General features: G+C 35.8%; 1 protein-coding gene across 12 annotated transcripts in view; it reads right to left on the bottom strand.

The window, feature by feature from the left end:
* FOXP2 (forkhead box P2) overlaps positions 1 to 12,500 on the bottom strand; it is a 655,565-nt gene that overhangs the window by 284,014 nt on the left and 359,051 nt on the right. For all 12 annotated transcript variants that reach the window (XM_061640035.1, XM_061640027.1, XM_061640028.1 and 9 more), the window contains one exon: positions 2,250 to 2,427. In XM_061640035.1, the coding sequence (XP_061496019.1) occupies positions 2,250 to 2,417 (168 nt within the window). In that variant the 5' untranslated portion in view covers positions 2,418 to 2,427. The remainder of the gene's footprint in view (positions 1 to 2,249; positions 2,428 to 12,500) is intronic.

The following is a 12,500-nucleotide window of genomic DNA, read 5'->3' as shown; positions in this document are numbered from 1 at the left end:
TCAATCTCATGGTGAAGTTCAACAGAGAGGAGTCAGAATATGCCACATCGTAACACTTTACCTTGCACAAACACATTAAGAAACAAAGACACATATGTTAATATATTTCTTGCAGATTCAAATGCTGATTTCTATCTTGGGCTACATTTTTTTCTTTCTCTTTTCGATTTAATACCTCAGGTGGCACCAATGAAAATGCTAATGTTATTAATCTCTTCATATTTCTGAAACACCCCTTACAAAAAGAGTAAGTTGTAGTCCAACATTCAAAATCACATAAAGGATACAGATTTCATGTTTACTCGTGCTTATGTTCCATAACATTATGTTTTGGAGGATGATTTATATTCCAGATTCAGACTGTATTTAAAGCCTATGGTACAGACACCTACCATAAAATGCCTTCTGAGTCCTATTAAGTGGACAGAGGGCTTTACTTTGCCTGTCTGCTTCTTTAAGATCTAATCACAGTTTTGAAGGGAAAAAATGTTGCCCCTAATCCTGTCCCCCTCAGAACCTGTCTGATATTAGTACTCAACCAGATATTTTTATCTCCAATTGTTATTCTCTGTGGTCTTTGCAAATGCTATCTACTGGAAGCTGTGACTTTGTGGACAAATTGGCTAGAAATGACTAGGGCTGCTGCTTTGAGAAATGAGTAAGTAATGTGTTATTCTCATTGTGTGTTTTCTGTTGTAATGTACGGTTGTGATAACTTTTTTAACATGTTAAATAAATATTAAGCAACTAGGTGCATATTTAAATAATGCAGCAATAGGGAATATTTACTGAAAGATAGCTTTACACTAGAATAGTGCAAATCTTAAGAATTATAGTTTAGAGACAACAAAGATCTATCAGAATGCAGCTTAAGTATTTTTCCTAAGGTTTCCTAAGTGGGGATCCAGCTATGAAGAGTCTATACTTGTATGTGAAATAATGCACAGATTCACATTTTTCAGATATTTCTCAGGTTTCAAAACAAAACTATTTTTAAATATGTTTAAAATACTGGTTATGATTGTAACAAGTAATAATCATATTAGCTATTTAATATTAAGAACAATTTAAAACCAGAAAACAAATAACTACCACACTCATTTGCGGCAACAGGCCCAAATTTAAGCAATGTAACTCCAGTTTTATATTTTAAAAATTAAATAAAACTATTTTTTACAGCTTTTTTTTTTGTTGCAAAACTGTTTTTCTTTTCTGTTCAAATCTATATACAGATATTAAACATATATATAATTAGAAATTAAGTATTCAGTACTGCGCTGTGAACAACTGCTTTAGCAAATGAGAACAACAGAAAACACAAGCACCTTAGCAGTTCAGACAAGATACTCAGCAGCTTTTAGGAGATGGCCCATGTATATTTAAGGGATAAAGGTGCTCTCTTTACTATAATGCCAGTAAAAAAAGTTAGCACCATGAAAAACCTCACCACTTTCTTTTAAAATATGCTCTTAAACTCCATATGGTGACAAAGCCAAACATAAATTATTCTCTATTTTTGTCTACTAAAGCTGGCTACACAGGAGATTATTTTCTTGGATACATTTCCCCTTCCATTTAGATTGAAAAATACTGAAACCAGATAATATATAAAACAGTAATAGCTATTTAGTTAAAAAGTATCAAATGGAAACGTAGCCCCTCCAGATATATAGTATTGTACTTTTTTTCCTCTCTGTGAAGAAGTCACTCCAACACACCATTGACTTTATGTTCCAGTTGAAAAATCCATCCATTTTATTTTATTTTATTTACAACTACCACAGCATCAGCAAAGCATCTATGTTGGGAAAAGTCACTGTGGTCCTTTCATCTTAGCTGAGTTTTGGAACAATTTCATTCTACTAGGATGCAAAGTATCAAGTAATGTGGCCCTCTGGTGGAAAGCTAAGTATCACATTTTACTTCTTAGCATTGCTCAGAAAAGCAGGTTTTAAAAAACATTTTGCTTGAAAAGATATAGACACAAGTCTTAGAAATGCACCACATGTTCTTAAAAGAAGGTGTGCAGTCTAGTCCAGTGCAGGTAGATCTTTATTAATAAAAAACAAAGATCTGGTATTTGAAGATGAAAATGCAGGGGGGGGGAAACAAAAACAAACAACAAATAATAATGCTATGAAACACTCTGCAATATATTTAAAGTGCACAAAATCCACATCAGAGTAAAGGTCAATAAAGAAAATCTAATTGTATGAAAACAAACACAAAGCAAAACAAAAAAAACTTACCTGCTGTTGTTGCAGATGCAGCAGTTCTACTGTGCTTACTTCAGTGCTCGTGTCACCACTTGATCTTCCATCTCTGCTGCCAGCATCTAATTGGCTGCTTAGAGTGCTCATTCCATTTTGATTCATTGAACTGTTGCTTATTGTCTCTGTCGCAGATTCCTGCATCATGACTTAATACCTAAAAGTGATTAAGAAGTATCAATTAACACACACGTTACACCTTCACACTTCCATTATCAAGATGTCCCTCTCTGCCAATTACAGAGACAGCATCTTTAGAAGAAGAGGAGAAAAAAAATCCTTGCACAGTCATTTAAGGAGCAATACAAACCTTGCATTCATAGACACATTAATTCCTGAACTTATGTTTCCTATAAGATTTTGTGTAGTTAAATATAACAGGGGAAACAACACCTCATACCTGCAGTATGGTCAAATAACATTCATGAACAACTATATTTTTAAGTCTACCTAACAGACCAGTTTAAATGAAAGCACAATTTCATACACTGCTCTGTATTTCTTATTATCTAGCTTTGACAACCACGGATGAGTATACAGCCTTATTTAAAATACTATCTTGATTCTGTCAGACTTTTACAGCATTTCTTATGCAAAGCTGTTGTTTAATGATGCACAGCTAATCATACAAAATTAAAATTTTGTAAGGGTGTTACAAGTCATATGGTATCACCCAATGATAAATAGTATAATGGGCTTCTCCTTTTTTGTGACTAAATAAAATTTTGCCTTGGAGGCATTTTAAGGAAAAACTCCTGCTGCAAACACGTCAGATATTGCCTATTTTTTTAATCAAATGGCTGATATTCATTTATTTTTCTGACATTTAAAACATTTAATACTGTCCTTCCTGGGAAGTAATTAAGCTTATGCATGAGCAGCAATCAAACTGTTCACTTGAAGATGACTTAAAACTCAATTTTAACATAGGCAAATAAATGAAAGATATAATATTAATTTTCCAGGCATGTATTAGATATGAAAGCTGGAAATAAAATCTATCAAGAATATCACTAATGATTGTGCTAAAAACAGCATAAATTATGCATATTACCTTCTCTACAGTAATAAATGTTTTATCATTTTCACTGCATAAATATACTGTACTTTCAGGATAGCAATGAGATGTCCTGCCAAGATCAGTTGAAATCCATGCAGTAAATAAAGAACCAACATACCCTTACAAACTAGAATTTAAAGTGCATTTTGCATCTGTAATATGGAAATATCATTTTTGTTCTCAAAGCTGTCAACATTCTACACTGCTAAAGGTGCTCACTTCAATTCATTTTCCTGTAATAATGCATACATTACACTGAACTATTTCCAGGAAAAGGAAAGAAAAACTTTCTGAAATATGATCTTAAAAGGCACCTCTCTTGGTAGGCAAATAATCTGTTTAAGCAACTTTGCTTAAGTAGCACAGATGCTACTTTACTCAACATATTGTTCAACTCAGTTCAGCCTGTGCACAGAAAACTCTGCCTATCAGAGTAAAACAGCAAGCAGACCACTACAACTAAAGCCACTGTTAAGAATGTCAGCTAAACAGCAATATAAGTTTTCAAAAAGAATAATTTAAAGAGAAAATAAAACAAGCATTTTTTAAAAAAACAACAATTTACACAGTAAAAAAAAATAGTTCTGGTCATGAAGAAAGGACACAAACACAACAAACATGATCACAGTTCAAGTAAAAGAAAATGCAGCTCTTACAATCACAGTTAACTACTGTAGAACCAGATGTGTTTAAGAACAAATAGCCCTTGTTAAACATTCTACTGAACATTAACTAAGAATAAGAACAGAAATGAAAAATGTGATATATGTGAAGATGAATTTCCAAGAAGAAAACTAAGCTAATATTCTTTTTTTTTTAGAATAGGCAGCTAATAACTATTCAAATTAGGTATAAATTTTACATGCATGTTTAAAATATTCAGAAAAGGGGGTCTGATAGCATTTATATGAAAATTCTAAATAATATACCCTGCAACTCTGCAGACTTGTTAAAAACAATATATTTAGGCTGCAATCCTATGTATGCACTTACTCAGAAGTATGCCCCATGGCACTCAGTGGGACTTCTAAATAGCTATGTATAGGGTTGCACTGTTGCTACAAGCATTTAAAGCACACATCATTGTGAACACATGCACTGAGTATCTTATCTTTCCCACAATGTATCCAAAACAATTTGGGGTGGGGGAATGTCTTCAGACAAATAAAAGATTTATCTTGGAACTCTTTATCAATGTAAATATTTGAATATATCCATGGCATAGTCAATTACATGCATTAAAAGATAAACCCAGCATATATGTAGCTTAGCCAACCAATCAAAATAGTTCATACGTGTTTAGAAAATTTTTAATTCAAAATCAAAATTATGTCTTTGTATATCTGTGGTTCTTTCAGTATAATTAGAAGGAAAGGGTTAAACATCCTCCAGCTCATATTAACCAAAAGGTATATAATGCCTGGTGAGTTTTTGTATCCTTGGAAAGCCCTAAAGTGTTATTTGGACTTCTCAACTTATGTTGATATGTGAGCCTGTACAATAAAGTTTAACAAAACTCAATCACTCAGTGGTATTCCTATAACAGAATACAAAGTCTGAGCTATCACCAATGTGTACAGAAAAGGGGCATGAAGAGAGCATAATATTAATTTGGAAGATGGCGGTGATAAGAGAGGGGAGAAAAAGTAATATTATCCTCCAAAGTAAGCTATACATGCCTAACTATTTGGCATGAATATAGTTCATATTATCATAATAAAATAAGTAGTATCTCCAGTTGAGGTTTGTATTGGTTAGTGGCACACCACTGCTTTGTAATTTTGCCAGGATGTATGTGTGGAGTGTGTGTGCGTTTGGAGGGGACTCTAGCCAGAAGAGGAACTCTGCATGTAAAACTTTGTTGTTGCACAGTTAGTATGACTCCATCAGTCCCTTAAATTTTGCATCCTGAAAATGTTTATTTAATGTTGTTGGTAGTCACGCAAGCTCCTTTTTAAGCTTAAACTCCTAAGCAGACAAAACCAAAGGACTTGTTCGATAGTAATTTCATCAACAGTAATATGTTATGGATATCATTCAACGTAGTAAACAAAAAATAACATTTCTAAAGACTATGAAGAAGCATGCCTTTTCACAGTGCATGCACATGCTGGCATGGACACACATCACCATCCACATTGTAAAGATAAGTGCACATTCTCAAGGGTAATTTGTGCATGGATCCCAAATTGTATGATAATTAAGATAGTAGCCTTCAGATATGTCGACTATGTTCCATACAAAAGGTGTGAAAGGAAAAGTACCTTTTGGGTGCTTCCTATTAAAGAAGTATAGACTCACCTCAGCATTTAACAAACAACCACAAAATTCAAAGGCAATCCTCACACTATATAAGTAGATGAATACTACTTTCTGCTATATACTCTCCCTTGCCACTAAGTTTTTTCTAGGTTTCTTTAAATCAGCAAATCACTGTACAGATACTTATTCTCTACACCACTTCCCTTTTGAAACATTAAAGTGACACTGAAACTGACTGCACAAGATTGTATTTTCTCTTCCTAAACAACTTGAATTGAAAGGTTACTTAGTGTAACAATATTTACTTGCAGAATTGTGTTGTTACCAAGGGTATAATGGATGGTGGCTATGCAGGTTTACGCAAGAATGAGTGAAGCATGAGGCATTAGCCATGTGTTTGACATGTTTCAAATTGCTATAATCCAGCATTAAACACACCCAGCAATTCATGCCATTTCTTGCAGCCATAATCTTGAATAAAGCGTGCATAACCACTTATTATATAAATTAGTATATGACTCCCTGTTATAGTCACAACAGTGCTTTTGTTTATTTTGCATCAAAATGTGGTCTTTTATTTGTACAAATAGCAGGATAAAAAGACACAGCTCAATTAGACCTCCTTACTTTTATGATAGGGTTGTACGAAATTCTATACTTGTTTGTTTCATTTTTCTTTAAGAGTTATGTTGGTATAAAATGAAACAGTGTGAAATATTTTCTTCCTTGTGTGATTCCAAGCCTGCTTTATTGCTTTCCAGGTTTCTGAATCCTGTGAGGGCCAGGTGCTATTTTGAACTTCAGAAACATGAATGACTACAGAAAGTGAAAGTTCTGAGTCACCACTAGGGGGGGGTCTTTTTGAGAGAGAGCAGGCATTAAAATGTAGGATGAACTTCTTAGGTGGAAAAAGTCTTGGAGCCTTTGCATTCACTGTAACAGCCCTTAAAAATCAGTAGACAAAAATGAGATTCTGGCAAAGTAAGAATGGGAGCTATGAAATAATATCTGATACATAAAATAATATGTTTATTATTTTTAAAAAAGGTTAATGCTTTGTGTTCCTTAAAAGCTGTAACCTACAAACCTCCTAAAATGGAATAGCTAAGTCAGTCCAGTCCACTGTCATACAGTAAATGTCTTGCAACATAGTAGCCTAGGAATGATATGCTTCAGGAGAATATTTAAAGAAGTTTAATCATTGTTGCACGCATTCTATCAAAGCATGAGTGTAGAGAGTTTATAAATATATGTTGACTTGCACAATTTGTCTGAAGAGTTAAGATTTCACTTCCCTATCTCTAGCATATATAATGTGAAAGTTCAACTTTCAAAAAATCGTCATGCGCAACTAAGCATAACATTCAAAATTGGATCAAAAGACCTGGAAACTGGGGTTCTCAAGACCTTACCCTGGAAGACAATCTTATTCTGCCACAAGTGATCGCCAGTGAATGAATGCTGCTGCATAACAAACTGCTTTTGAAACTGAAGGAATTTTAAAAAGTAGTTCATGATATAATATGTAGGTCTGTAGTTCTGGGTGAGAAGGAAATCAAAAGTGCCAGGAGGCATGCCCAGGCCCTTAAATGTGCCTCAAATGTGTACAAAATAGGCTTTGTATATCATCTTGGGTACTTCATACATTAAAAATAAATAAATAATATGCCTCTGTGGAGCATGATCAGAGCCGTTTACAACATCTCTCATTTGCAACCTCTATTTAAAAATGAATGTTGCTAATACTCATTTCAGATCCCCCCACCCATCATTAAACACATACTTTTATAAAGGACCATGGGTTTGTGTGGAATCTCACTTTCAATATCCTATATAATACTCTCCTTTCTGAGTGAACTTTAAAAACACAGAAATGGAAATGGAAATGGACTGCCTTCAAGTCGATCCCGACTTATGGCGACCCGATGAATAGGGTTTTCATGGTAAGCGGTATTCAGAGGGGGTTTACCATTGCCTCCCTCAGAGGATAGTCCTCCCCAGCTGGCCAAGGCCTGCTCAGCTTGCCACAGCTGCACAAGCCAGCCCCTTCCTTGTCCGCAACTGCCAGCTGGGGGGCAACTGGGCTCCTTGGGACTGTGCAGCTTGCCCACGGCTGCACAGGTGGCAGGGCACATAACCCCTGAGCCAGTCACTGTGGGGGTGATCTTTAGCTGGCCCTTTACACCCAGGAGACACGAACGGGAACTTGAACTCACAACATATCCATTATTCTACACTTTTAATCTTGATCAGAACTTAGATTTTGGGGAAATTAATATGTCTATTTTTGTGCTCTGTTGGATTTTATTCATAAGTGATACCAAACACAATATTTTTGAAAGTCCAGACTAGTGCAAAGTCATAAAAATGTATGAATCAAAATGCCAAATATAAGGTGCAATAACAAAATTAATGCAAATAAGCTTGATCCCTCCCACTTCATTTAAATGAAAAGCACCATCTATTTCAAAGTCAGGCATAAAAATGGGCATAACTGAATATACTATGGTTTGGTCAGTGTTCCTAAAAGAATTAAAACAGGCCTATTTTAACTGAAAGTACATAGGGGGTGGTGATCACAGCTACATTTAAATTCAAATTGAGAGAATTGTCATTTTTAAATGGCAACCTATATATTCAAGAAGAGTGACCTGAAATCCATCTGCTGAAGTAGGCACATACCTCTGTGAGACCAGGATTTGAACATGCAAACTGGGCCTATGTTCACAGATGCTCTAGCAGGATGCCTACAGGATGCTAGTGAGGGTGCTGGGTCAGCAACTATGCACACAGCACTCAATGAAATCAGATGTAGATGTGCATCCAGATGCAATTTAGCTATTGTGATCCCCACCAGTGATGCACAATGTGGATGGCAGTGTGTCTTACCATCTGTTTTACAATGCAGATGGGAACATATGCAGGCAGCCTCATCCATCTGCCATCTATGATTACTGCATGTTGTTACTATACCAGTCATACATGTAACTTTTTGTTGCATACAACTATCTTTAGATAAAGGCCAGTGTAATTATACACTCAGAAAAAATGAACGGCCCATTCCACATTATAATCTGATCTATATTAAATTGACAAAAGGCATCCTTGTAATGCTTCACTAAGTTTCACTGAGCCTCTTTTCTGTGGGGAAAAAGTAGATTCCTGTAACATTGGCAGCAAACAAACTTGTCAACAATACTACTTAATACAGACTCGGTATAAACTGATAGCCCAAAATTAAATTTCTCATCTAAAACAGCAAATAGTGGCAACTAAGGGTTTTTTAAAAATTATCTCCAGCATGTCTTTAAAATGTTTTTGTTATTTCTGTTTCCCAGCAACAGTAATAATACTGGCTAACTTATACACACAGAACATAACAATAAACTTTTAAGCTAAGGGGTGACTGACACGATTGCTTACTGGGTTTGCTGAATAAAATTGGCAATTCTTGTTTTATATTTAAGATGAATGAATGTAAAGACATGCAATTCCACCATATATTATTAAGGCTGAATAATATTATTACACCATATATTATTAATCCTGAAACAGACTTTGGAAGTAAGTCCCAATGAACTCAGTGCCTTCCACACAATAGACCCCTCTTAGGTTTACCATCATTGCATTGGTTTTCATAGCAAACCAATGCTAAAAACAAATATACTGTTGATTGTCTACCTTCTATACTGTACTAAATTGTTTACCTATGACCTCGGGTAAGTATCCAAGCAAGCATCTTTATTCAGAGCATACTATCATACTCACTGTTACAAGCAAATTTGTATCAGTTTTACTCTATTATTGCCTTCCTGATTGTGCCACCGTAACTCATCTGGACTTCTAAAATACATCTCTTGAATGCCAGTTAGCTATTTGGTTTGTACATTTGACAACCTTTGTTGCAACCACTGGGAGACATCCAATATGTCTGGCTGCTTGCACAACACAAATTGTGCAACAGGACTTGTCCCCCAGCTCTCTGGAGCCGATATGGGATGTGCAGAGGCTGCAGAGGAAAGGAAGGAGAAGCATGAACAGACACATGCTCTCACCTGCTTGAATACCACTATCCTGCACCAACACACACTTTACAAAGTAGTGCAGATATTATATTATTTATGTTATACACTTGGCATATAGGAAAAACACAGAATGTTCTAGACTACGTGATATGAACCCTCTACAAAATTGAAAAGCCAATTCTATAATAAGACGTCTTATCAGAGGTGTGATAACCTGAAAAACTCCTTCATGATAAAAAATGACAAACACTGTCTTGAGGGGGGGAAATGGCCATCGTCTTCAGTTTACTACAGTCGATGGAGAAGTAGGGAGAAAACACTAGGGCATATGGAAATAATTACAACTGTGAAAGCTAGGAAAATTACACCTACCAAGTGTATTTCCTAGACTAAAAATATAAACGAGAGAGTCTTATAACTATTTTTTCCTTATCGATCTGGGTTTTTCCCCGTTTTCCACAGCTGAAGTGGATTTTATTTTTTTTAAATCACCTCAAAATATCAATATTAATATAAATCCCCTGAAAATAGCAATATTAATATTGATATTTCAATATTGATATCAATATTTAAAAATCTATGAAAATATTGCTTTTTAGAATATCGATATTATTATCAATATTTTTGCCCAAAAAACAAATCACTATTTATAGCAAATTGACAAAGTAGTACCAGAAGGAAGTTCGGTGGAGAGAAAATCGACCTGGCATTAAAATGCAGATCCCATCCTAAGGCATCAGTACTCCTCAATCTCCCATCCACATTCATCAAAACTCCAAACTCAACAGCACTTCCTCCTGATTCAGGGCAGTTCTTTAATTAACGATCCCTAGTCCCATCTAAAGCCACTCTTCAAGATCTCATGCATAATCATCTAGTTTTCCACTCCCTTCTCAGTCTGATTCACTGAATCGCTATCTGCCACAGATCACAATTCTTCTGATCCCATTTTATTTTTTTATTTCCAGGGTATATTTGGGAACAGGATATGCCTTTAATGCTACTCCAATCTAGACCCACTTTTTGCTTTTCCATTGCAAGGTCTACAGCAGAGGCGGTACTCTAAAGAAAATTTGTTCCATTGGCTTCAAGTTATCACAAGCTCAATATCAGCCTACATAAACTGAGTACAAAAACTTTTCAGTTACAGCTCTACACTCTGATGATTTTGCTTTGCTCCAGCAATAACTTTCACGGTAGAAAAGCTAGATGTTAACTATGATAAGTCTAAGATTCTGGTTTTCTCCCGCAAAAGGACAAAACACTGTTGGAAATTAAATAACCATCCACTTGACCAAGTTCCATTTTATAGGTATCTGGGTATAACATTCCACTCTTCTGGTACTTGGAAAATGCATATCACCAACACAGTTGAAAATGCTCAGAGAAGTCTAAGTGCATTACTTGTTTTTTTCTTTTCAAGGGGGGGCAGTATATCCCTTCAGTGATACAAGTTTTTAATGCCAAGGTCATCCCTCAGTTGCTATACGGCTCGCAACTTTGTGCTCAGGGTAACTATGCCCGTATGGAATGTGCCCAAACTAAATTTTTAAGAAGTATACTTGGTGTACCAGGCTGTGTCCCTAATGTAGTTCTACGACTGGAGGTTGGTGCTCTTCAATTGGAATTGCGGGCCTGGATTCTGGCTTAAGATTATTTTTGCCCCTCAAGGTTTAGCCCCCCTCACGCTGGCAGATAAATTTTCAATCCCAATGGAAACATTCTGTGAATAACAAATTGCTTTCCCTCGGTTTCTCGATAAAAACGCTATTAGGCCTTGGTTTTTCCAAGGCTAAAGATGCCATTACTCAACGAATAAGAGATACCGAGATGCAAAACAACCTGAGTTTAGTAGCAGCCTTTCCAAATTTACGGCTCTATGGCGCCTTCCCCGCGCCTTCGGCCTATCTGTCCAACCTTAGTATTCTTAAGTACAGAAGGGCATTCACACTTGCAAGATTTAATGTACTTCCCTCAGCGCTCTTAGATGGTAGATTCAAGAGAGTTCCTTATGACTTACGGCTCTGCGCCTGTGGCTCTGGAGCAGTCGAATCAGTAGACCATGTTATCTTATACTGCCCCCTTTATCAAGACCTCCGTGACACCTTCATTTATCCTCCTATGTATAACATGTGCAGAGGCCCAGAGACAATTGTCGTTTACCTACTCATGGATGATCGGGATCCACAGGTTACTAATATAGTGACCAAGTTCTGTGTAGCTGCCATTGCACACAGGAAAAAGTGGGCCTAAAGATTTTCAAAGTTTTTCTAATAATGTATTTTATGATTACGTCGTTTATCTGTACTGGCTGGTCCTTGACCGAAATAAATTTATATAAAAAAAACTTTCACGTGTTACTAATGTGCCTGAGAAAACATGGAAAATAATATGCATAAATTTTTGTATACATATATAAATGCTCAAACTAAGCAAGATTAGTCTACCTTTTGCCACCTAAGGAACATTCCTTGAGACACTCTAGTTAAGTGTAGACTGAAAATCACACATAGGCATCAAAAGGACTGATGTCAAACATACGTCACCTACGAAGAAGGTAGCCAGTCAGCAAGTTATGCTTCATAAAAGTGGTCCTATTAATAAAGGAAGCTGTGTATAGTCCAGTATATTCCCCTTAGGCAGTGCTTGCAAAACTACCTCCAATAGGAAATAAGTGTTTAAAACTTTCCCAATGTTTAGTATGCACTGGAAATCACCATACTCCTAATGTATAATGCCCAATGTTGAATCTTATAAACAGCACACTTTTAGCTACAATAATTTACCAGAAAGAACAATTAAGAAAATGTGGCTAACCATAAACACACTTCGATGCCTTGCATTTGAATTACTGCATCACTGCTTTAACAGAAGATACTTGTA

Source organism: Rhineura floridana, chromosome 8, assembly GCF_030035675.1.
Source record: "Rhineura floridana isolate rRhiFlo1 chromosome 8, rRhiFlo1.hap2, whole genome shotgun sequence".
NCBI classification, from domain to species: Eukaryota; Metazoa; Chordata; class Lepidosauria; order Squamata; family Rhineuridae; genus Rhineura; species Rhineura floridana.
Note: the sequence above shows the minus strand (reverse complement) of the source record. Positions and strands in the feature narration are given on the sequence as shown.